General features: G+C 40.9%; 1 protein-coding gene across 2 annotated transcripts in view; it reads left to right on the top strand.

The window, feature by feature from the left end:
- LOC147016026 (small conductance calcium-activated potassium channel protein 2-like) overlaps positions 1-27,682 on the top strand; it is a 420,626-nt gene that overhangs the window by 21,970 nt on the left and 370,974 nt on the right. For both annotated transcript variants that reach the window (XM_085848716.1, XM_085848717.1), the window contains exon 3: positions 1,162-1,580. In XM_085848716.1, coding sequence (XP_085704842.1) covers positions 1,162-1,580 — 419 coding nt within the window. The remainder of the gene's footprint in view (positions 1-1,161; positions 1,581-27,682) is intronic.

Consider the following 27,682-nt stretch of genomic DNA (forward strand, 5'->3'; position numbering starts at 1 on the left):
GACCTTACGGCCTGTAAAAGATAGCCAAACGGCGTAGGGCCACCCTGAGGCCATCGCAGAAACTCTGCGGCCGCCGCACGTTTCTGTCAATTCAGAGGGCGTACGGCCGCCGTATCCTCGCCGTAGAGCAAATGTGACTTAGGCCTTAACAACACATCATTCCTCGGAGTTATCCGCATCTGGTGGCCTCAGGACTGGGACTTTGGGAGGAACACGAGTGCTTCCCCTCATGCCCAACCTGGAAACCCGGGCCATAACAGTATAATCCCTGCCTTGGCCCAAGCACATGTGGGCTTGGTGAAAGGCAAGCTAATTCTCAAGCAGTACAGCAGGCAGGTATGCTACAAGGCCGTGAAGATGGACCATCAGGCCCACTCGTTGAGAGAGACAGAGACAGAGACAGAGACTGAAACTGAGACTCTCCATGTGTCTGCAGCCGCTTGCTTGTATTAACATGAAATGGTAGGAACTCGACGCCTCTCATCCATGGATATTTGTCATATTTCCGATACTTCCATGAGTCTTATTTGCATTTAGAAACAGAAGAATTATGTTTAACCATTCTGAAATTGCCATTCTTTTGTTTAAAAGCTGTAAATTATGTCGAAAAGACTATTTGAATTACAGATTCCGCACAAGCATGGCAGATTAAAAGTGCCCGCACTGGAAGAAGTGAGCCACTGAAAACACACACACTCCCATGTAGTGCATGCGTGGAAGTCCTTGTTAGCATTCATATGTTATTTCAAAAGTCCCGTATTGTAGTGGTGGTTTGAATATTTTTACTTTAGCTTTCAGCCTATTTCTCTTGGCCATTTATTAATCCAACAGCTGTACATATATATATATATATATATATATATATATATATATATATATATATATATATATATATATATATATTTCACTGCAAGTTAATATGATGTTGGCCATTGTGTGCATGGTATTAAATTATTTATTTATTGGTTCTCGATATCTGAGCTTGCTGCTTAATCCATTTGGCTAATTAGTTTTGAGCTCCAAACATAAATTATTTTTATCCTCAATCAATTTGACATGTATATGTGACTGCTTTGCATCCATAAACCCAGATTTGTACATTTTGCCTGTTTTTCTTGTTTTTTTTTTTTTCTTCGCCTTCCTCTCCATCCCCAAATGCAGCTCTTCATGGTGGACAATGGTGCAGATGACTGGCGTATCGCCATGACATATGAACGCATATTTTCCATCGGCCTTGAGCTTTTTGTCTGCGCCATTCATCCTATTCCCGGTGAATACAGATTCCTGTGGACAGCTCGTCATGCCTTTTTGTACACTCCATTATCTTATGAGGCAGATGTGGACATCATCTTGTCCATTCCCATGTTCCTTCGCCTCTATCTCATTGCCCGTGTCATGTTGCTGCACTCAAAGCTGTTCACCGACGCATCGTCACGGAGTATTGGTGCGCTCAACAAAATCACCTTCAACACTCGTTTTGTCATGAAGACGCTTATGACCATATGCCCAGGCACTGTGCTCTTGGTGTTCAGCATCTCTCTGTGGATCATCGCTGCGTGGACAGTCCGTGTCTGTGAAAGGTGAGACCAGGTCTTATTAATCATGATTAAAAAAATAAATAAATTGATTAAAAATCTGTATATCTCAGTCTTCTGTTTAATACTTCTTCTTCCTTGTACTTTTCATTTTCTTCCCCCTTGAATTCTCCCCCAATCTTTCCTTTTCATCTTCTTTCTCCTCTCTTTTTTTCCTTTTAAAATTGCTCCTCTTTTTGTTCCTTTTTGCCTGTTGTATTCGTTATTGTTCTTTCTTCTTCTTTCGCTGAAGTTTTGTCACTTTTGTATGTAATAGTTATCGTTTTTACTGTCACATTTACGGTGTTCCACTAAGGAGTGGGATCAAACAGCCAGCTGACAAAAGGAGAATATTGTAAGATTTGCACTTTCCCATCAAATCATTGATCAGAAGCTTTGCTCCAATTATCATCTTTCATAACGATTTTGCATTATGGCATTCCATATTTATTATATTATTATTATTATTATTATATTAATTAATGTTGAAAGACATTTGTTGAATGAACTCCATCCATATTTGTGTTTGCTGAACACCACCAGAAATGGTGAGCCTCACGAGAGACCAACAGGGACATCAAATGCAAAAGGTTTGTCGATCGAACAGTTGTTCATATTTGTGTAAAATGTGGTAAGATACAAAATTTGATTTTTCATGAACTGAAGTCGGACCTAAATTTTATGGTAATTTCTATGAGGTGAGGTGGGATATAATTGTTTGTTTTTTTTTTTTTCCATGAAATGAGGTGAGATGTAAAGTTTGGTCCCAGTGAAAAAACACAATGGAGGTTTGTGTCTCAGATGTCTCACAGTGGCTCATTTGGGATTGATCTGTGATTAAGTGCATTGTTTTATTATGACTGCAACCAAATCGGAACGCAGTAGCATTTGATCGGGAGCATTTTGTCAGCAAGCCAGGAGAGTAGATTTCTTATGAGTGAATTGCTTTGCTTGACTGAATTGTACACCTGAGGCTTGAAAAAGGTTATATGAATGGCAACTTTTTTACTTTTGAATATATGAGTGTTTAAAAAAAAAATCTAGAAATGATATTTCCTGAAGATTTGAAGGTTCCAGAACTTCTGCTTATCTAGGAAACCAGAAGTGTGTGTGTGCATGTGTGTCGGTGGGGGTGGTTATGGTGGAGTTGTTACATTCCGATACTTAAACGCCAATTTTCATAAAATGCACCCATAACCCCCATGGGACCTTTATTTATAGCAAAGGGCACGTATCTCCACATCACTAAAGACAAATTTATACAGTTTGGTCCAGAAACAAATCATAAGCAATGTGATGGATCCTTTAATGTACCCTAGTGGACCTTTTCATATGCTGAGTAAACCAACAACATTGAAGCTCACCAAGGTCTAATTCATGTCAGCCACTCAGAAATTCATTAACCACTCTTGTAACATCCGTGGATGATGTAATTCATTGACAATGATCTCAACATGCACGTGGTACCACCATGATTGTGACACATTTAAGCGTAACAGTTTTTGGTGAATATTTATTTGGGAAGCAGCCTGGTTGACGTGGTAAACTGAAAATGATATACGTGGATGTGAATATCAGAAAATCCGTGGAAGAATAATGAAGTATGACGATCATATGCTCAAACAGAAAGCTGGTGTGCAATGTTTTTGTGAGTATTTTGCGTTTGTGCAAGTTAACTTAACAAATGTGTTATACTCGTTGCGAATGAAGTAATGATGACAGCAATTATGCTGAAGTTCTGGTATATTTCACTGCATTTTTGGAAAGTAAGTAGAATTGGAAGATACTTTGGGGAAGGTGGCAGCTCTCGCATTGGACTGGCGGATGATTATCCAGGTCGCACACCAACCTTTCCTCTCCGGGTGTGCCGGATACCTCGTGAAGGTGGTTGGTACACAATTGTCTCTTCTATTGAAAGACACTGTGCGGAGCACCAGTGAAGCTCGCAGATGGCACACCCAGACACTCGCATCCATTTTTATTGGAAGGCAAACTCATTGTGAAGCATCAGGATAACGGTTTATAGTCGGGTCAGGATTCAAACGCAAACTAGATAGCTCAAAGGTGCGCAAATATTGGTGAAGTCTATCTCTAATACATGCAAGTACCCTACCTCTCAGCTATTGTGCCAAGCCCTGGAAGGTGGTACTTTGTGAGGCACACTTACCTGTTTGGAAGTTACATGTTGGTGTTGAAAACCTATTTGTGCAGTCCATCTCGAATGCATGCAATAACTACTTTTGTGACCCTGGCCTATTATAATAAAATTATAGTTATTAAATACGTGTGGGTACTTGAGTGCACCAGACTCGGTGGTGCAATGGTTCGATTGTTTGCTTTGAGTCTGCGAGGTTGGTGATTCAAATCCTGGCCGAGTCATACCAAAGACTTAAAAAGGAACAGCTTTGGCAGCATCAATGTTCTGTAAAGAGTATGGAGTATCAAAATGAAATCAGAACCTGAGTGCGGTTTGTCATTTGCTATCTCTAAATGCTGTGTTGATTTTTAGATCCTCGTGGAGGATCTCTAAGTCTTACTCACGTTGTTGTTCTTCATCTTCTTTTTGTGGACTTTTTTGTTTCACAGCCTACAGTTTTCATCGAAACTTCCTGAAACTTGGCATATACATATATATTTTTTTATATATATATATTTTTATATATATATATATATATTTTTATATATATATATTTTCATATATATATATATATATATATATATATATATATATATATATATATATATATATATATATATATATATATATATATATATATATATATATATATATATATATATATATATATGTAAAAATACCCTGCGCAGACAGTAACCATCTCCGATTTTTGAAAATTCCTCCTCGAAAAAAAGTTATGACGTCAAAATATCTCCGCTAATGTAAATCGCCGAAAAAGTTATTTCCGAAACGAGGAAAGCTTTTTGAATTCTGTTTGTGGGAATCGAACAGGGTATTAGCAGAGATGAATTACCGCACTTATGATACATCACTATGACGTCATATCAATTTTTATGGTCATTCCTATTTTTTGACATTTTGTTTCACAACCCAGAGTTTTCATCGGATCTTCGTGAAACTTGCCATGTATATGCAGAAAGCCCACACGCAGGCAGTAACCATCTCCGATTTTGGAAATTCTTCCGAGAAAAAAAGTTGACGTCATAATATCGCTGCTAATGGATATCGCCTGTACCATTATCTCCGAAACTAGGCAAGCTGTTTGAATTTTGTTTGTGGGAATCAAGCCGGGCATTAGCACAGATAATTTATCGCAAACCTGATGCATCACAATGACGTCATATTCGTTATGACGTCATTATTAAGAGGACGAGGATCTTAGCTCATTTGAGCTTGTTTTCAAAACAAGGGGGGGGTGGGGGTGAAACTCTGTAATCTTCAATTTTTGGCATTTTCATAATTTATCTGGATCTGGAATCTTCTTAAACTGCATATTAAAGACGAAGTATAACTTTGAAAGAATGTCAGTGTTGGTAATATTCTGGCCATGCTTGTTTGCCACCACAATAATGTTTACCTCATTTGCATTTGCTGAAATATTTTTCTTCAGATCGTTTGGCTTTGGGTGATGCTGGACATGTAGAAGTGGCTGTGGGCTTTTGACTTTTCAAAAGAGTTGGGTTTGGTGGACTAATGGAGCAATTTCACAAAAGTGGGACAGGGTCTATGAATTACCCAGTTTCACAAAAGTAGGGTTGGGTGTGCTTATAGCCCCTTCAATCCCTATGGTGGCTTGGATTAACTTTACTTGGGCAATGTACCTTTAATTACTGCTTGTGGTGTGCCAAATGACAAATAGCCTACTGCATTAAAATATATATACAGGGGGCTGCAAAAGTAGGTATACAGTCAGGAGTATACCAGTATGTCATTACTGTATAACTACTTTTGCAGCCCCCTGTATGTATGTATGCATGATATATATATATATATATATATATATATATATATATATATATATATATATATATATATATATATATATATATTTAAAATCGGTTTCATTAAATTTTTATTAAAACAAGGACAGAACTTTCCTGTGCCACATAACAGAAAACAAAGAAGACCATCGTGCGACTCCGAAACAAATTGATGATTTGGTGCCCAATCGGGATGCCATATCTTTTTAAACCAGTAAAGCTGTAAATTGTCATACTTAAATGGATTGGCCTTCAAACCGCAACCTGGAAAAAGAATTGCTCGACACTTTGCAGCAAATCATGACTCGACACATCAATCTTTTCTTTTTGGTGAATAAAAGGGGAAAAAGTGAGCTTCCGCGCATATCAGTCAACTTTTAGAAGTTACTTGTGCAAAAGATATTACTAGCATATGCAAGTAATCTACTAGCTGGCTAATATCCTGGCTGAGGTCCATGTGCAGCCAATGGTATTGTTTTGTGCATTCTTATGAAATGTGACAGATCTGTGATGCACAGGTGTGGGGATTTTGTTCCGCTGGTAATAGATTTGGACAACTTATTTGGTTTTGTTTGTCTTTGTCGCTATTAGATAATGAGATGATATTGTAGGTCTCTGTAGCAAAAAGATGACCAAGATGGAAAGTCCCAAAAGCAAGTAAGAAAAGCAGTAAAAGCTATTGCTTATGTGTAGCTTTACCTGAGCAGACCTGAGGGATATATTTTCAGGTGCAGGAGTTGTGGGGCTAGAATTAAATGCTTCAAAACTGTTATATGAGAAAAAACAACTCCAATCATCGGCGGAATAATAAAAAAACGAGGCCATTGTCCAGATATTACTGTTTACTCACTGGTGACAAGTTATCAACCTCTCAATCTGTGACCATCTCTCATCTGGTAATGTACTCCCTGCCTTTTCAGCCCTTCAGATGCACACTTTATTCTAGTCATCTCCACATTGTTATTTTGGTGAAATCAAAGTTTTTACCCATTATTACCCCTACTTTTTTTTTCGTTACTCTGGCTAAACCTTGTTACCTCACCATTTCTAATCCCCTTTGTCAAACAGGCTGCAGCAGCATCTTTCTCTGGCTACCTGGACAAAGTAAGCAATTAGCCATCTACCCCGGAATATCTTTTGGTGTAAGAAAGACCAATATTCTCATATTACATCTCCATGAGGACCGGCATGGCAAACCCCCCAGTTTATTTCTGTGGTCAGCCTCTGGAAGAGGTAGAATAGCTGGAGCCACTGTATGGGCTTCGCTATCAGGTATAACTTGGCTTGGGTAGATTGTATCTCCAAGCTGGCCTTCAAAATCAGCCACCAACTTGATGTTCCCCGCAGGGTAAAGTCCTTTCCCTGCTCTCCTCAGCTTATAGCAGCCTTTATCCTGAGTGTCATGGAATATGTCTTGCCAACGTATACTAATAATGCTAGTGTTTCCTGTCTTTCCCCTCTCCCCTTGAGGCCCTCGAGTCTTAGGCCCTCTGTACCATTGGAATCTTGCATCAGAAAACTCAGTTGCAGCGTCTGGTTCTTGCTCACTGCAGGCAGGTTGGTGGTCTTCCATTTTATTATATTTTTGCTGCGTCTATTCTGATCTTGTTCCTCCTGCTTTCTCACCTCTCTACCCAAATACTGTTCCTCAAAGTTGCATGCATTCTTCCAGAAACCCTTTCTTTGTTACTCTCCTCAAGCCTAAACTCAATGCTCACTTTCATTATTTCATGCCTCTCTTTTTTTTTGCCTAAATACATTTGTAAATGTGTTAAGTTTGTTTTCTCAAGCTCCCCCTGCGGGATTTTAAGTCTGCTGTGTACCATGGTCTTCCTCATTTCCACAATTGAGTTTCACTCCACCCGCTGACACTTTGTTCTCACCCTTCTTCTGCAGTTCATCTCCTTGTGCTGTGGTGTATCTGTTTGTTGTTATCCTACTGTTTTCCCTTTACTCCATTTTTGTTGATGACCCATTGCTCCTTGTGGTTCTGCCTTTCCATGAGTTTTGAATCCTGTATGAAAATAAATATTGGCTGTTTCACCTCCACTTCTTCTTCCCACTTTTCTCCCACTTTTGGAATCTGCTTCCAGTGTCCATCAAATCCCTACCATTTGCTTCAGCACTTAAAGTTTTATGGGCAATTCCATGCTGTTGTGCCTTCTTCCTACCTGTGGTCTTTTCTACCTTTGCTACCTGCACTCACTATCTTACAGTTTTCTTTATATTCAGAGACCCTTCTCATTCGTTTGGACCATGACTCATTCTTATGGACCATTTATGGTCTCGGCTTTCATTACAATACACCTTCCTGATCTTTTTATTTTTTTATCTTTTTTAATCTGAGACCTGATTTTGTGTAAATATATATTTTTTAAATCGGGCATTTATTTTGTTTTCCGAGTATTTTAACCTTCAAGATGGCTTTGCCCATATCCCCAGAGTAAATCATTTCAATTACAATTCCACAATAGGTTTTATCACTATATTTCAAACGGCTGTAAATTTAATTTTCGCAAATGGGCATTTGTTAGCATATAAAACCTGCTGATAGAGTCCTTTATCGCAGTCATTTTAGCAGTGAAAACAGATGAAATGATCGAGTTTTTGCATCATTCTATGACATCATAAAGCTGATCTATATATCAAACCCATCATGATATGTACTGACAAGAAATGATGGTGTGTTTGAAACCATTTTCACATTTCGTGAAAGCACTTTTACACAACAGAAGCTCCACCAAGACCCGGTAGAACGGTCTTTGTGGAGCTTCTTACATTGTTCTTGTCTGATATTTGGTTATAATCTAACTTCAGATTGTATCAAATGACATGTTGATACCATCTGTCTTTATTGTCACTGTTACCTGATCCTGCAAATAACGTGACGTATGAGCTAATGCTATGGCTTGTGCCAGGACATGAACATAATGCATGAGGGATTCATTGTTTTAATAAGTTTTCACACTTCTTGTTTCTGTAATAAATAGAGAAAAATATATTTTAAAATTCGTGGAAATAATTATTAAATTAGCTTCATTAGTTCTGTGTGGCTCTGGTGCTCTGCCCAGAGGCAGGTTTGTGGTTGTCAAAGCAAGTTATCACAGCATTACACTGTGGTTTGCTCTTGCTATCAGGCGGGACACCCGGCTTAACTTGCATTTGAGGGACGGCTCACTTTGCGAATCATCGCCCTGCCTGCAAATCACCAATCCAACAGTTTATTGTCAGGTTGAGAATCAAACCCAGGCTAGATATCTGAAAGGTAAGCATGTCTGCACTATCCTGCCAGAGACCTCAAAATAGATAAGGGGTTAAAATGTATGAACACTATTTGAGGACTACATGTGGCAATATCTTAGTCAGGAGTTTTTCGTCATTATCTCGCAGTAATTCCCATGCAATATAATGAATAGCGAACCACGTTAGGCCAACATATGCATAAACACATCCTCACAATCAGATTGAGCGATCACGAAAACAAGTTCCTGAATCTCTCCCCTTATACATCATTTATTGGCTTCCAGCATCTCCCGTTAGAATGGTGGGAAAAAGGGAGAGAGGAAAACAGCAAGTGTGGTTTTATTTATTTATTTTTATGCACGTGAATCACTTGCTCCCTTCTGGAGCATTGGCAAGTCAACCCCCCCCTCCCCCCCGCCCGCCCACTCATGGGGGAGAGGGAATTTTTTTTTTAACCTTGGGTACTACCAATACATATGCAAAATTTGGTGGAGATTGGGCAAAAATCATAAGCCATCTTCCCCACCCCCCCCTACCCCCATGCCTCCACTGACAGTCGCTGGAGGCATTCTGTTCTCAGGTTGTCTGTCTGTCCGTCCGTGCATCCGTGATAGGTTTTCTTCACCACAATAATTTAAGAACGGCTGAAGGGATGTAAGAAATCTTGGTACAAGTATGTATAATAATGCAAAGATGAACTGATTAGCATATAGCATCAAGGGGTCAAAGGTTATAGTCCATGATAAGTTTTTATTACCACGATAACTTCAGAATGGCTGAAGGGATCCAAGTAAAACTTGGTACAAGTATGTATAATGATGTAATATTCTGGGCAGAGGCATATCGGTCGACGTCGTGATGTTGAAGAGTGCCTTTCTAGTTTTATTTGTGGCCATGACCTGACCCTGGGTCAATCTGTAGCTGGATTATAACCAAATATCAGACAAGAACAATGTCAGAAGCTCCACGAGGACCGTTCTATCGGGTCTTGATGGAACTTCTGTTGTGTAAAAGTGCTTCACAAAATATGAAAATGGTTTCAAACATACCATCACTCCTTATCAGTACATAGTTGCACATATACTACCTGGGTACTACCTACACATATACTACCTGGGTAATACCTACACACATACACATATACTACTTGGGTACTACCTACACATATGTACTAACTACACACATACACATATACTACCTGGGTACTACCTACACACATACACATGCACTATCTACACACATACACATATACTACCTGGGTACTACCTACACATATGTACTACCTACACACATACACTACCTGGGTACTACCTACACACATACACATATACTACCTGGGTACTACGTACACATATGTACTACCTACACACATACACATATACTACCTACACACATACACATATACTACCTACACACATACACATATACTACCTACACACATACACATATACTACCTACACACATACACATATACTACCTACACACATACACATATACTACCTACACACATACACATATACTACCTATACACATATACTACGTACACACATACACATATACTCCCTCCACACATACACATATACTCCCTACACACATACACATATACTACCTACACACATACACATATACTACCTACACACATACACATATACTACCTACACACATACACATATACTACCTATACACATATACTACCTACACACATACACATATACTCCCTACACACATACACATACACATATACTACCTACACACATACACATATACTACCTATACACATATACTACCTACACACATACACATATACTACCTACACACATACACATATACTACCTACACACACACACATACACATGTACTACCTACACACATACACATATACTACCTACACACATACACATATACTACCTACACACATACACATATACTACCTACACACATACACATATACTACCTACACACATACACATATACTACCTATACACATATACTACCTACACAAATACACATATACTCCCTACACACATACACATATACTACCTACACACATACACATATACTACCTACACACATACACATGTACTACCTACACACATACACATATACTACCTACACACATACACATATACTACCTACACACATACACATATACTACCTACACACATACACATATACTACCTACACACATACACATATACTACCTACACACATACACATATACTACCTATACACATATACTACCTACACACATACACATATACTACCTACACACATACACATATACTACCTACACACATACACATATACTACCTACACACATACACATATACTACCTATACACATATACTACCTACACACATACACATATACTACCTACACACATACACATATACTACCTACACACATACACATGTACTACCTACACACATACACGTATACTACCTGGGTACTACATACACATATGTACTACCTACACACATACACATATACTACCTGGGTACTACATACACATATGTACTACCTACACACATACACATATACTACCTGGGTACTACATACACATATGTACTACCTACACACATACACATATACTACCTGGGTACTACATACACATATGTACTACCTACACACATACACATATACTACCTGGGTACTACATACACATATGTACTACCTACACACATACACATATACTACCTGGGTACTACCTACACACATACACATATACTACCTGGGTACTACCTACTCATATGTGCGATCTACACACATACACATATACTCCCTGGGTACTACCTACTCATATGTGCGATCTACACACATACACATATACTACCTGGGTACTACCTACACACATACACGTATACTACCTTGGTACTACCTACACACATACACATATACTACCTGGGTACGACCTACACATACGCAAAATTTGGTAGAGATCGAGCCATCCCCATTTTTTCGATGATTTTCAAACGAACATACATACATACATGCAGACGATTGCCTTATTTAATATACAGTAGTGGGATGATATAAGGCTCAGGGAGGAGCTGCTACGCACACGCACACGCACACGCACACGCTTACGCGATACAACATAAGACTGCGAGACGAGACAAACACAGACACTACGCTTCGGGGAACTTGGGGGGAAGTACCATAAGCTCTTGCCTGGTTTATATTTAAAAGTGGTAAATATTGTTTGGGGAAATATTGTCAAGTTTCCCATCAGTTAACGTTTTTTTTCCATTTGATGAAATATGGATGATCTGATGCAGAGGAAAGTTACATCTTTGTAAGTTCTCATTTTGGCATTGGCATGAGCATATAACGACTGAAAATACATTTTAAAAAATATTACAATTTACCATGACAGTTTTTCCGCTCAGCACCACAATCAGAACGGTTGCTATGGAGGATTTTGATGTAGTTGCATGAGAGCTATTGTGACAACCCATACTGAAAGATTTGGTGCTGTTGCGGAGGTTATTGGTGTGGGTCCTTGTGTCCACTTCAAAGTGGCAAATGTCCTGTTGCATCACATGGTCCTGCAGTTGGTCCAGTTTGACTTTTGTTGGGAACTTTAAGGCAGGGGTGACAAACTGCATGGCAGTTCAGTCTGTGCTGCATTACGCCTGAAGAGCAGCTGAGTTCACATTCCTCTAAATTTCATTACTGTAGCCTCATCACTTTTCCTGATACTATTTGCCTTCTGCTTGTTTATTTTCCTTCTCTGTGCAGTGATGAGTGGGGAAATGTGAACCTGCTCTTGAGGTCTCGTGCTGGACAGATTGAACTGCCATGCAGGTCAGCTTGGGCAGTGCTGCTGAGTTACTATAATGCTACAAACCGAAGGGAGAGGAGTTGAGATGGTCGACAGAGTAGAGATGGTGTAGAGAAGGAGGCTGGAGGTGTTGTGTGTCTCGGAGATCAAGTGGAAAGGAGATTGAGCGAGAAGGATACAAGCCATTTTACGCATGAGGAGATGGAAGAAGTATCGGATTTTAGATATTAATATCGGAAGAGATCAGCAGGGAGGTGGTCAGAGTGGAGAGATGGGAGGGACAGATAATTATGGCATGGCTGATGATCCATCAACAACTGATGTGTGCTATGTCAGTGTATGGGTCACAGACAGGAAGTATTGAGGCAGGTAAACAGGAGTACAACTACACATTGGACAGGTTGATGGGAAAGGTTCTTCTGACCACGTCCTTGTCAAAGTGGACATCTCTCTGGCTGTTATCAGAGAACCACCTCACCGCCGTCGAGTCTGGCATTTCACTCAAGCCGACTGGCAGAGTCTCCGAGCAGCCATCAAACTTACAGACTGGTCTCCTATCACTACTTTCTCAAACATCAACTCATCCTGGGAATTCTTTCAAAGAAACTTGCTCTCCCTCATGCACAGATTTATCCCCTCTCGTGTTCAGTTGTCTTACCCTTCCTCCCGCCCTTGGTTTACTGAAGCTTGTGGCGAGGCAGTTGTCCTGAAACAACTTGCCTTTGCCTCATGGAAAGCAAACCCAACTGAGGGCAATCTCAGTTCTTTCCACAAAGCTCGGAACAAGTGTGTATCTACCCTCAGGAGAGGCAGAAAACAACATCTTTCTCATCTCAAGTCTGAACTCTCAAACCTCTCTCCCTCCTCAAAATCCTGGTGGCGTTTAATCAAATCTGTTTCTGGTGTATGTTCCCCCTCCATCCCCTCCCTTACCTCAAATGGCCGCACTGCTGATTCCACACGTGATAAAGCTGAATGTCTAAACTCGGTGTTTGCAGCTAAATCTTGTGTCCTAAACCCATCACTATCTCTACCCACTTTACCCAGTTGCACCCAACTATCCCTGGACTCTGTATCCTTTTCTCCTGACAAGGTGGAGAGCTTGCTTTCAAACCTCGAGTCAGATTCTGCAACCGGTCCAGACGGCATCAGCCCACGTGTACTCAAAGCCTGCCCTTCTGCTCTTGCTCACCCTCTCTCTGTTCTATTCACCCTCTCATTTGCCCAAGGTCATCTGCCATCTGCTTGGAAATCTGCTAACATCACTGCCCTGCATAAAAAAGGTGCAAAAACAGATCCCTGTAACTACAGACCAATCAGCCTTCTCCCAATCATCAGCAAGGTTATGGAATCTATCATTGCTTCAGACATGAAATCCTTCCTCTTCTCCAATGGCTTGATTTCCAATCATCAATTTGGTTTCAGACCAGGTCACTCTACCCTGGATATGCTGCTTCTGCTCTCCCATCAATGGATGGAGGTCCTCAATGCCAGACAGGAAATCCGAGCCGTATCCCTGGACATATCACGTGCTTTTGACACAGTCTGGCACCCTGCCCTACTCACCAAACTCTCTTCCCATGGTATTCAAGGCCATCTCCACTCATGGCTCGCAGACTTCCTCTCCTGTCGCAGTCAACGTGTGGCCCTAAATGGAGTTCTTTCATCCCCTCTTCCTGTGCAGGCTGGAGTTCCTCAAGGTAGCGTTCTGGGCCCTGTTCTTTTTCTGGTTTTCATCAATGATCTCTTGGACTCTCTGGAAAATCCTCTATTTCTCTTTGCCGACGACTCCACCCTCTGCCGTACCATCTGTCATCCCTCAGACCGGCAAGCAGCAGCTTCTTCGCTCACTGCAGATCTGGATAAAATCACAAACTGGTCCAACACGTGGAACATGTCTTTCAATCCAGACAAATCTCACACTCTCACTATGTCTCTTCGAAAGGACCGTTTACAAAAACCCCCCATCCACTTTCTCAACAATCCTCTGGAAGAAGTCTTTTCTTTCAAGCTTCTGGGTCTCACTATCTGCCATGATCTTTCCTGGGAAAGTCACATTTCCAACCTCGCCTCAAAAGCCAGTCGCCGACTGGGAATCCTCCGTCGTGCAAGGTCCTTCCTCAGCCCTCTTGAGCTCCTGACCACTTACAAAGCTTTTGTCCGTAGCCTGATGGAGTACTGCTCTCCCCTCTGGGCTGGTGCTCCTGCCTCCCACCTTTCTCGGCTTCACGCTGTCGAAACCAGGGCATTTAAGATCATCGGCATCTCCCGCAATGAAGCTGAGTCTTTGGGCCTCTCACTCAATCACCGCTGGTTGGTCGGTGGTCTTTCTGTCTTCTACCGACTCCTCTCCAGCCTTGCCCCCCTGCTCTCTCTGCGATTTGTCCCCACCACATTTCCACAGGGCGCTCAAGGTCCGCCAACAACCCCCTTCTGGTAAAACTACCAAAATCACGAATCACTGCTCATCTTCACTCTTTCATTCCTCTTTTTTCCCGCCTTTGGAATAAACTACCTCACTCTATTCTTTCCCATTCTTCCCTCCAGGCTTTCAAAACAGCTGTTCACCACCACCTTTTATCTTCCCCCATCCAAATCCTCGATCTTTTCTACCCCCGATAATCCACCCAAGCCCACTTCCTTCATTTCTCCTACTTTCCTTCCTGAAAGTCCCTGAAATGTCCATCTTCTCTTCGCCATGTTCCCCGTCCCATCCCCATCCCTCTCCCTTCCACAGTTCACCTAATGTGTCTGTTCCCCACTGTTTTGTCCCTTCCACTCCCGCCCCTCTTGTCTCATGCCTCTTTGCTGTGAGTTGTGTGTTTGCTCTCATACGAGCCTCGACCAAGGTATACAAAAAAATAAAATAAAATAAAATAAAAAAAAAGAAGGTGATGTTGTGCATTGCAGGTGATTTCAATGTGCATGTGGGAGTAGTGGGAACCAGGGTGAAGAGTGTGTTGTTAGATTCAGATGGGGAATAGTGAATAGAGAAGGTTGAGGTCTGGTGAATCTGGTGGTGAGAAACGGTCCAGCTGCAGCTAATTCGTTCTTTCCGAAGAGGGAGAGCGCCAAGATTACATGTAGGAGTGGACAACACAAGACATAATTGGATTTGATGATAGTTACGAAGCATCAGCTGTGGAGGATCAAGGACTGCAAGGCAGTGTTGGGGAAGCTTGTCACAACTCGGCACAAGCCTGTAGAAGATGATCTATAAAATAGCTTGAGATAGGGATGAGGATGGTACGGATGTGATGGGGATGGGGTTGGGGGGGGGGAGTGGTGAGCTCATGACTGATGATGGAAACGAGAAGTTAGTGATGGAGTAGGGGGTGGTACTGAAAGTATGGGAAGGCTATTTCAAGTAGTTGCTGAATGAATGAGGAAGCAACAAAGAGCTGGAGTTGCTATGTAGAGAGGAAAATGGAAGTTATGGAGATTATGGGAGGCAGAGGTGCAGTGTGAAAAAGCATGAAGAAAGTCGAGTGTTAGGCATTTATTCATTAATTTTGTATGCAGCTTGTGGTTGCTGATTGCATCATTGCTAGGTGTGCAGCTGTCCCACTAATGCAGTGCCCCCTGTAAGTCAGAGCAGGAAATTGGAATTTGTTCAGGGTGCCAGCATGCCGCACCGGGGGATCTTTAACGTCCACCAACTCGTGCTGTCAGACAGTACGCCTAGTTTTACGTCCAACCGAGAGGGCACATTGATGAATCGCCCACCACCCACCCCCCCCCTCTCCTCCACGTACTAAGATGACAGTTTATGGCTGTCCTTAGATTCAAACCCATGCAAGACAGCTCGGAAGCGAGTGTGCGTAACTCTATGGTCTAGACCAGGCGTCGGCAACCTAAACCAGGCTGCGGGCCACTGGGCCACATTCGGGCCACCTCGCGGGCCGTACCCCCCTCCCAACCCGAAAAATAACAAACACACCTAAAAACAATGATAATAAATGTAATTGTAAATTGAACCTTAAGACCTTCAGCAATCTGAAATGACAATGAAAAAATATTTAAGACCAAGTTAAGTGGACTAGAAGCGAAAATAATTTATTGTGACGTACAGAGACTGTGATATATGTGGAAGAATCATATGTCCACATATGTTAAATTTGCCGTCGGTTCAGAAAAATGTTTCACGGGCCGCACCTAATGGAAATCCGGACAAGGCACCGCGGGCCGCATAGGAGGAGCTCGCGGGCCGCATTTGGCCCGCGGGCTGCAGGTTGCCGACCTCGGGTCTAGACTCTAGAGTCTAGACCATCCTGCCAACCCACTGGTTGGTCTGAAAGATTGAAAATGAAGCATTTTGGGAGAAAAATAATTTGGGAAGGGAAAATGCTCTGATTGTAAGACTGAAGTTTGTTTTCCTTTTCTCAGTTTTACAATCTGTGCCACTTTTGTTTTTTTCAAATGTAATTTATAATTGATGGTTAGCTGTTCAAGACGCAATTTGGTTTAGCTGTTCTACAAAATTGCCCGATGCAATTTCCCCCTTTCGTTAAAAATAAGAGATAAACAGAATGAATCTTTCGAAGTAAGAATCTTTTCTTGCTCGTGAAAAGTTTTGTCATTGGGCTTGTTGAGTTAGCATTCAGGTGGTGCTCAAAAATAAATGCACTGCAAACATGTTTACTGTTGCTTTCCTATTATAAGTAATGGGCAGACATTAAAATAAAAATTGGAAGGATTGAGGTCAGATAAGAAGTGCATGCCAGCATAAGCACAATAATGGCTCTTTGCCCAATGCAATTTCCATATGCCATTATCAGCTCTCTGCTTTCTGGTATGGGTCAAGCAGCACTGTAAAAAAAAAAGGCCCGGCTGTTGTGCAACATGTCCGCGCTCGACACCTTTCAAGAGAGTATAATTTATCTGTATTATTATTTATAGCAAATTTTCTGTAATTTTCTGTAATATATGCTTTCATCTTCGAGGTAAACATTCCTCTGCATAATAATAATAACAATATTTTTTGCCAAGAGAAAGATTGATTACAAAACGTCCATGATGATGGCCTGCACAAAATGTTTACTTAATAGGTATGATGTTTTTCTATTGCCTGGAAAAAATAAATCTATGTCATTATCTCTGAACAATTCTGTTTTGTGATGCGATCAGGAAATCTCGGGGGTATTCTGCGAAATAGGATTGTGTGCATTTTGGAAGTTTAAATGTTGTTTTTAAAATTTGCTTACATCTGATTCGGTGTTTGAAATAACTTGTTATGCAGTGCACGAATAGCCTGGTGTTGGCTTAGTAGTTAAGGTGGCTGGCTTGGGACCTCAGGGTCCTGAGTTTGAGCCCCTGTCAGCTGTTGAATTAACACCAGGTAGGGTTGACTCAGCCTGTCATTCCACTGCGGTTGGTGAACTGAGTACCAGTGTACTGGGGTAATAACCATTCGGGGTAACCTGCGTCGGAGTGGCGACCTGTCCAGGACTGTACTCCCTGCCAATGAAACGGCCTCAGCAGCCCTATGTGCCTTTATGGTGCGAAAGGAATTGTATTATTATCATTATTTACAGTGCATTAATATTGAGCATAAACAATGGACGTTTCTTGTAGTCTTCATATAATATACGGACGGACGCTAGCATCTTAAGTTGTCTTAGTGTTGTGTTTCATCTCCATTTTCTTCAATGTGGTTGGTCCACTGGCCTTTTGAGTTCGGCACAGGAGCCTTCCTGTCACCAGCAAAGTACAGATGTGTGACTGTGTTTCGCTCATCAGCTTAAATGCAATTTTTCATCGTTTGCTGATGAAACCTTGCGTCATCGGCCATGGAATGGAAACCAGGTGTGTTGGCTGGAGGAAGTGTCATACTTCTGAGTCGTAACTGAAATGTTCAAAGTAAGAAATGAGGGTTAAATGTGTCTGGGAAAGTTAACAAAGCTGGTCACAAATGAAACGTGCGAAAGGACATGACGGGTGTCTGCATCGAGAGGAAGCAACCTTTGACCCATGTTCACCTAAGGAAAAGGTTTGTCATCCGTTGTGCATGTATGTGACCTTAACTGTGTCAAGAAGTGATAAGCTCTTCTGAATATTGCCATCCTTTTTCATGTCTGTCCCTCATTCGCCTGGCTATGGGGAATGAGAGAGAGGTTTGCTGCTGTCTCCCTATCTTGAGGATGAAAATGAATGTAAATTGCACCTATTTTCCCCGCAACCCCTTCCCCTAAACATCACCAGGATAAAATAACTGCAGGGAAAAAACATTTTGACTTGATGTTAAAACTACTGACTCGAGTAAAAATAATGGAACACAAATATTTTCCAAGTCAAATATCTTTGCGATGAATCGTTGCATGACAGGTTTGTTTTTCTCAATGTAAAGGTCTGTTGGGCATTCCCATTTGAATCCCTTTCTAATTATGCAAGAACCCCTCGTTCAAATCTCACATGTGATACAAATATATATATATATATATATATATATATATATATATATATATATATATATATATATTTTTTTTCACTTACTGATGTCCTTGTCATTGTGTATAAGTACATGGTGTGCTAATGGCTTTCTGCGGCGTGATCCACCATTATTTACAAGCTTCACCGTTGGCTCGAGATCATTGAAAATATCGTAATTGTTCCGTAATATAAATGTTTTTTTTTTAAGTGTCAAGCATAGAAGAAGGGAAGGATCCATTGTCATTGAGAACGACCTCCATTAGCAAGGGAAGGGAATAAAAGTCAACCAAAATGAGGGGACAAGCAATACATGAAGACCAGACTAGGTGCGGCAGACACATTATCCCACCACAAAAGTCATGAATCACACAGCTGGGCTTTCACTGACGATACCACAGTGACATAAGAGCTATGCGAAATCTAACTTGACCTCCTGAAGAATACAATCCAAATCCTTAATACTTGCTGCCTTCAGAGTTGGATTATGAAGTCACAATCTCCAGGATCCCAGACCAGTGTCCTCACCATCGGCCACCACTGTACCCTTTACTAGCTCTTTTTATTATTATTATTATTATTATTATTATTATTATTATTTGCATGTCTCAGTGTGATTAACCAATTTACTGGCAATATTCCTCACTTTTATGAGTCTCACCCAAAAGGGTTTGCGAGACTACTGTAATGCCCATGTTTGTTCCTGTCTGCCGATCTTTCTGTTTGTCTGTCTGTGTATCTTTGTGTGTCCACATCCATACATTTTCGCTTATTTTTTTTTCCTCTGCAACCACTTCTCCGATAGATGCGAAACTTTAAACATTGGATAGACTCCCCATGGAGAATGTTTCATTGATAACTCTGACTTCATGGGTCACATGGTATAGCAGCCATATTAGATGAAGGAAAAACTTTGGACATAATCTTCTCTGAAACCACGCAACAAAAATTAATTGTCATCAAATCCCCATGGGTTTATGGAGTATATGGGGTGATAATGATGATGCCATTGGTGAAGTGGTATTCGTGCCATAATTTGTTGAATTGAAATCCTTATCCGAAAAATCTGAAACTTCATATATCTGATATACGACCCGACGTGAGTGAAAAATTCAATTTTTGATGTCGTCGATCACGTGGTCTGGTGGCCATATTGGATTGAAAATAAAAATGTAAAAATATTCTTCTCCAGAACCACTTAACAGAACAATGTGAAACTTCATATATATGATCGAATAGCCATGGGGAATATAGTTTGAATTTTTTTTTTTCATTTTCATCTTTGTTGATGCAAAGATGCCATCTTCTAATTTTGCCGAAACCGCCATTTCCTCCTCCGAACTCTCCTCTCGTGCTCTCTCTCTCTCTCTCTCTCTCTCTCTCTCTCTCTCTCTCTCTCTCTCTCTCTCTCTCTCTCTCTCTCTCTCTCTCTCTCTCTCTCTCTCTCTCTCTCTCTCTCTCTCTCTCTCTCTCTCTCTCTCTCTCTCTCTCTCTCTCTCTCTCTCTCTCTCTCTCTCTCTCTCTCTCTCTCTCTCTCTCTCTCTCTCTCTCTCTCTCTCTCTCTCTCTCTCTCTCTCTCTCTCTCTCTCTCTCTCTCTCTCTCTCTCTCTCTCTCTCTCTCTCTCTCTCACTCTCTCTCTCTCTCTCTCTCTCTCTCTCTCTCTCTCTCTCTCTCTGGACATGCTTCTTTCTCTTTCTCTCTCTCTCTCTCTCTCTCTCTCTCTCTCTCTCTCTCTCTCTCTGTCTCTCTCTCTCTCTCTCTCTCTCTCTCTCTCTCTCTCTCTCTCTCTCTCTCTCTCTCTCTCTCTCTCTCTCTCTCTCTCTCTCTCTCTCTCTTTCTCTCTTTCTCTCTTTCTCTCTTTCTCTCTTTCTCTCTTTCTCTCTTTCTCTCTTTCTCTCTTTCTCTCTTTCTCTCTCTCTCTCTCTCTCTCTCTCTCTCTCTCTCTCTCTCTCTCTCTCTCTCTCTCTCTCTGCGCAACCAACCCTTCCTCTTCGAGTCATGCCAAACAATCCTCCACCTCCGGGGCATGGCCCGCTCACCCAAAAACCCGGGAAGTCGGGGCATTTGCCTGCTCAGATAGTTGTTTTAGGGATGTGTTCCCCCACCTTTATTGCCAATCTTGAAATATAAAAATATAGGGAAAAGTCACAGAGGGGCGATTACATACTGGGGAAACTTATTCTTACTTCCTAGCTACTTAACACCACACCACACCCCGTGTGGTAACATTTAACACTAATGCTCACAGTTTTCCAACCTGATTACATTGAGTACCTTTAACATGCCCACAGACCAAACTACTCTATTCAGTGCTAAATTCTATATTTGATTCCTCCATCTACCCCCACAACCGTAACGATATATTAGAAGGGCTCTTTTTCTGAGGTTCCACCTGTGCCGGCGTCTCGGCTGTCATTTTCATTGTTTCATATTCATCTTCATTGATACAATTTAGCCTTAATTTGCGCAAATTGGTCATTAAATATCCTAATAATCAATAAAGCTATGGATATGGCAATGGATGTGACATAATAGGGTGCATGGAGGATACTTGTATATGGGCCATAATAGCAGTGGGCCATAATAGTAGCGTGTTCAGTTAACGATGGTATTTTTGTTCAGAATGAGTGTGCAACGCAAGACTACGGTATGCATGCTATACATGCTTCTAGTTACCAACGCCACCGAAGGTGGACAGAGGTTGTTTTCACCCGCCTGTCTGTTTGTCTGTGAGCAGGATATCTCAAAAACGTTGTGGACAAATTAGAACGAAACTTGGTGGACAGGTTGAGTGTGTGATAAGGCCAAATGAATTAGAGTTTGGTGAGGATCTGAATCCGGATCCGGATAAGAAAATGTTTTAATTTTGAGGTTATTTTTCACCATTGAGAGATGGGGCCAAAAATGATATATGGCATGATATTTCAAAGTTGTGGACGAGTTATGACAAAACTTGGTGGATGAATTGGTTAGGTGACTCGAACGAGCCGATTAGATTTTGGTTCCGGTCCGGATCTAGATCCGGCCTATCGGTGGGATACAACATGTAAATTGTTTTGGCCTGGCGGAGGTATGTGCTCTACCGAGTGCTGTTCTCGCTGCATATGAGATATAATAGGATACTTTTTCAATGTATTGACAAACTCACTCACCAGAGGCTTTTTCATGATCGTTGCATAACATAACACCATGACAGGGACTTGAATGGGGACTTGAAACTGTTTCAATGAAAATGGCAGACAACAACAAACATGAAAACCCAATAATGTAAGAGCAAGGTGACTCTGTATGTGAGAAGTGGGGGAAATCTCACTTCCAACCTATCAAAAATTAATATGGGATGTTAACGTAAGGGTCCGAGGTGAATACGTTTCATTAAACGAAGCAGCAGAAAGTATATGCAATCATTATCATGCATAACTGAGTTGTATAACTCATTTGTACAAGAATCCATCCAACATCGGCGTTCGTGAGTGTAATGTTGCGTAACCGAGTTGCACGATCTCAAATGGGTTGCACAGGGTTCTAGAACATGCCACAGGACATGTTATAGTTATGCTTGTCATGTGTTTTTGTCACCCAACCAAATACCCCCCCCCCCAACAACAACAACAAAAATCCAATGACTTCCATTCACTTGAGTTTTATCTTGAACTCGACGAGCCGTGAACCCGTTGGGTTCCCGTTGTGAGAGCGGTTGATGAAAAAAAAAATCATTAAAAAAAAAATCACCCATTGGGAGATAGCTCCAGCGAACTATACCGCTGAGATTGTTTGCATTGATCAAATTCTCCCGAAGAGTACTTGACTGAATCGGGAATTGATTTTTTAAATAATTTTTTTCGTTGCCCGATTTGAATGAAACTTGATACTGCACACCGCAGATGAATGGTGAGTAAGGTGGCCATAAAATTTTTGTGCTATCATGTACCGTTTTGGCTGTATTTCGGGAACATACATACATACATATATACAAGATGAGAGTTTTAGTAATATAATAAGATGATGTTATCTTAATGTTGTTTTTTCCTCATAATAATCACCTGCCATTCTGTGCACTCATGTGCTGACCTCTAATTCTGGTCAGTTTGATTTTTAATTGCCATATATTGTGCTGAACTATTTAGTGTCTTCTATTTTCACGATTATCTTGATTGTGGCTGACGATTTGCCTCCCAGGTAATGTATGCAGTTGCACTATCACCCAATGTGTTCTCTCGATGTATCATTTATTCCACTGTTTCTTTTCCAAATTTTTACTTTTGTGATCCCAAATTGTTCTTGTGTAGTTTACAGGTTGATACTCGGTGAAGTATGTGTTGCACGAGTAAATGTACCTGTATACCTTACAGTAAGCCTGGTGTTGGGTTAGTGGTTAAGGTGGCTGGCTTGGGACCTTAGGGTGCGAAGTTCAAGCCCCTGTTCACCATTGAATTAACACCAGGTGGAGTTTACTCAGCCTGTCATCCTTCCAAGGTTGGTGAAATTAGTACCAGTGTACTGGGGTAATAACCATTTGGGGTAACCTTCGTCAGAGTGGTCACCCATCCAGGACTGTACTCCTTGCCAATGAAACTGCCTCGGGTAATCACCATTTGGGGTAACCTTTGTCGGAGGGTCACCCATCCAGGACTGTACTCCTTATGAATGAAACTGCCTCGGCAGTCATTTGTGCCTTCACAGCATGAAAGGAATAGTATACCACTATACCTTATAGGAGATAGAGATTAAGTAGGAGGAGATACTGCTGAAGCATCAGTACATATATTGAAATATACTTCAAGGTTTAGCTATTCACAAAAAGGTTAACTTACCAAAAAGATTTTTCATATTTTTGCCTTTTCTACAACTTTTTATCATGTTGCAATTATGAGGCTCTGTCCTTTCCAGCATCCATTGACACCTTTCACGCATTCAAAACTGTTGCTTCATCTCCTTTCTATTCAGATTATTTCTGCAGTTGCACTGATCTTTCAGTCGCATTTTGAACATTCATTATGAACACCTTCCAGGGAATTGTGACATCTGTCCACTTAGGACGCCATAGGACCTTCTGAGTATGCTTTACAAGTTTAGTTGAGATCAGCCAAAAACTGCAGGAGAAGTTGGCCAACAAACAAATGCGCAGATGGTTAACGTTTTATGGTGTCGATTAAGACTTGCCACATTACCTTTGGTACCAGGAAGTATTATAATATAGTAACTAAATAAAGTGCTTTAATAATTTTTTTCATATTTGTTGACTAGTTTTGAAAGCTTATTACTGTATAACAAAAAGCCAAATAACATGCTGTAAAAAGAAAAAAATTTGACACTTGAAAAGAAGCTCTCAACTTCTCCTTTTCTTTATGTCGCACATGGCTGCCAGTGCTTGGGAGTGTGACTGTGCAGCTGATGCAGTGCCTCCTGTCAGGTAAGACAGGTTTTTGGAATTTGGTCAGGGAGCCTGGCTATAACTCATCTACTCTTCATCGAACGACACTGGGATTTTCAACAACCACCAAGTCATGCTAGCAGATGGGGCCGAGCCGAATGTCTATTTGAGAGACGGTGCATTATGTGATGCAACACCTCGCCTGTGAAGCACCAATCAGGGAATCAAACCCAGGTGAAACAGCTCAAATGTAAGTGCTCTACCTCTGCACTGACGTATTTGCAGGAGCTGTCAACTGAACATTCCCAAGAATGGAACAATCCTTTGTTTCATTTTCTTTGTTTCAGCACCTGGGACATACCTCGTATGATTCACAAGTCATTATTGAGGGCTGTTTTCTTTTGAGATTATAAACAAGGCCTATTGCAGCACTTGCAATATTATGGAACTATCTATTTGCTGTTAAATTTTCAAGCCTTATTTCATCACTAGCATTCAGTCTAATAAAGCACCTAAACAACGTGATTGCAAAATTCAATAGTAATAAAAACAATTCAACCAGGCACGCTCTATAAGGCAAATAATTATCCGAAAGCAGAGCATCACATTCTAATGAGGATGAGTCATGAGTGCTTCGCAGCTGAGAATAAAAGTCATTTTAATGCAGAGTTGTGGAAGCAGCCCTTATCCAAGGCAGGACTTTGGAATTTGGCCAGACTATGAGCACATGATATCCGACTCTTTTAGAAAGGTTATACTTTTCCTTTTTTTTTAGATCCTCGTGGAGGATCTCTAAGTCTTACTCACGTTGTTCTTGTGGACTTTTTTGTTTCACAGCCTACAGTTTTCATCGAAACTTCCTGAAACTTGGCGTATATATGTAAAAATACCCTGCGCAGACAGAAACCATCTCCGATTTTGAAAATTCCTCCTAGAAAAAAAGTTATGACGTCAAAATATCTCCGCTAATGGAAATCACCTAAAAAGAAAAATCTGAAACTCGGCAAGCTTTTTGAATTCTGTTTGAGGGAATTGAACAGGGCATTAGCAGAGATGAATTACCGCACATATGATACATCACTATGACATCATATAAATTTTTATGACGTCATTCCTATTTTTTGACATTTTTTGTTTCACAACCCAGAGTTATCCGATCTTCGTGAAACTTGCCATGTATATGCAGAAAGCCCACGCGCAGGCAGTAACCATCTCCGATTTTGGAAATTCTTCCGAGAAAAAAAGTTAATGTCATAATATCGCCACTATAGTGGGGCAACGTCGCTAAATATAGCATAACAATTGTGCATTTTGTGAGGAAAGCACCAAATTTGGCACACTAGTAGCCTAACATATTATGAACAGATTTGGATATTGGGCCATCTCAAATTTTTGATGGCAGTGGAAAATGGCTGCCACAGCCATCAGCGGCTGAATTTGAGATGGCCAATATCCAAATCTATTCATAATATGTTCGGCTACGATTGTGCCAAATTTGGTGCTTTCCTCACAAAATGCACAATTGTTTTGCAAAGTTACCCCACTACGAATGAACATCGCCTATACCATTATCTCCGAAACTAGTTTGTTTCACAGCCGACAGTTTTCATCGAAACTTCCTGAAACTTGGCATATATATGTAAAAATACCCTGCGCAGACAGTAACCATCTCCAATTTTGAAAATTCCTCCGAGAAAAAAATTTATGACGTCAAAATATCTCCGCTAATGCAAACCGCCAAAAATATTATCTCCGAAACTCGGCAAGCTTTTTGAATTCTGTTTGCGTGAATCGAACAGGGCATTAGCAGAGATGAATTACCGCACATATGATACATCACTGTGACGTCATGTCAATTTTTATGATGTCATTTCTATTTTTTGACATTTTTTTGTTTCACAACCCAGAGTTTTCATTGGATCTTCGTGAAACTTGCCATGTATATGCAGAAAGCCCACGCGCAGGCAGTAACCATCCCCGATTTTGGAAATTCTTCCGAGAAAAAAAGTTGACGTCATAATATCGCCTCTAATGGAAATCGCCAAAACCGTTATCTCAGAAAGTAGGCAAGCTGTTTGAATTTTGTTTGCGGGAATCAAGCCGGGCATTAGCACAGATAATTTATCGCAAACCTGATACATCACAATGACGTCATATTCGTTTTTATGACGTCATTATTAAGAGGACGAGGATCTTAGCTCATTCAAGCTTGTTTTTCTTTGTTTTTTGTTTCAGCATCTCAGGCTCAGAGTGGAGCTGCCACAGACACATGCATTTCACAAACATGGACATACAGACGAATACACAAGATGCAACATAGGACTGTTAGACAAGACAAACACAGCACTGATATTGTCAGAAGTGCCGTCACTTCCTGGGGTATTCTGGGTACCAGTGATGCCACAACAATGGCGCCACCTTTCTCACCACACTCAGCGGGGCATTTCCGAAGGAGGAATTTCCTCTTCCACATGGATGCCAACCTATGGGGATTGTTCCTGCTCTTATCCTTTTAAATGCTAAATGTCAAGAAAGAAAGCAGAACATACCATTTTAAAAGTCTTTGGTATGACTTGGCTTGAGTTTGAACCCCCAAACTCCCAGACTTAGAGTGGACACTCAAACCATTACACCACTGAGTGTGGTCTTTGTGCTGTGTAACTTTTTAACGTTTGCAAGCAAAGCAAACAGATGAGACAGCCGACTTTGTCTCCTCTGAGATGGTAACTTATTTATTGATGCCATAATTATTTTTATATTTGTTTTTATTTTTGGGGGCTTGGGAATTCATTAGGGAAGCTTATAGAATGTGGATATGAGATGGTGATGGGAGCTCACAATTTGAGAGAACAGATAAAACAATGCAGTACATCGTCACATTGAGCTCATGATAAATGAGATCCTGGGAACTTCTGATGCAACGACACATTCATGACAGCTGGGTAAAACTCTCTGGCACCTGTACACAGATCTCTGATTTGCATTCCTGCCTGACGCATCCCTATCGGGAGTTTTGGCATTACAGTACTTGTATCATGAAACGCGAGAAACATTTTCAATATTGTTTGTTACTGCTGCATCTTCAGCACTTTTGTGCTGGGAATGTCCATTATGCTTTTTTGTTTTGTTTTTTAAAGCATACCACTGACATAACGAAAGGGAACTTCTTTGGTGGAAAAAATCCACAACTGAAATGTTGAATGTTGTGTTCCAGGTGTGGATTTTTTATATTTTTTTCATTCCACCATTTATTACGAAGACCTTGAAGGGTCTTTATCATGGCCAATTCATCACACACAGATCTGCTATCAGCTGCAAGAGAC

Source organism: Eptatretus burgeri, chromosome 12 (assembly GCF_056783735.1).
Source record: "Eptatretus burgeri isolate ZD-2024b chromosome 12, Ebu_testis_v1, whole genome shotgun sequence".
Taxonomy (NCBI): Eukaryota; Metazoa; Chordata; class Myxini; order Myxiniformes; family Myxinidae; genus Eptatretus; species Eptatretus burgeri.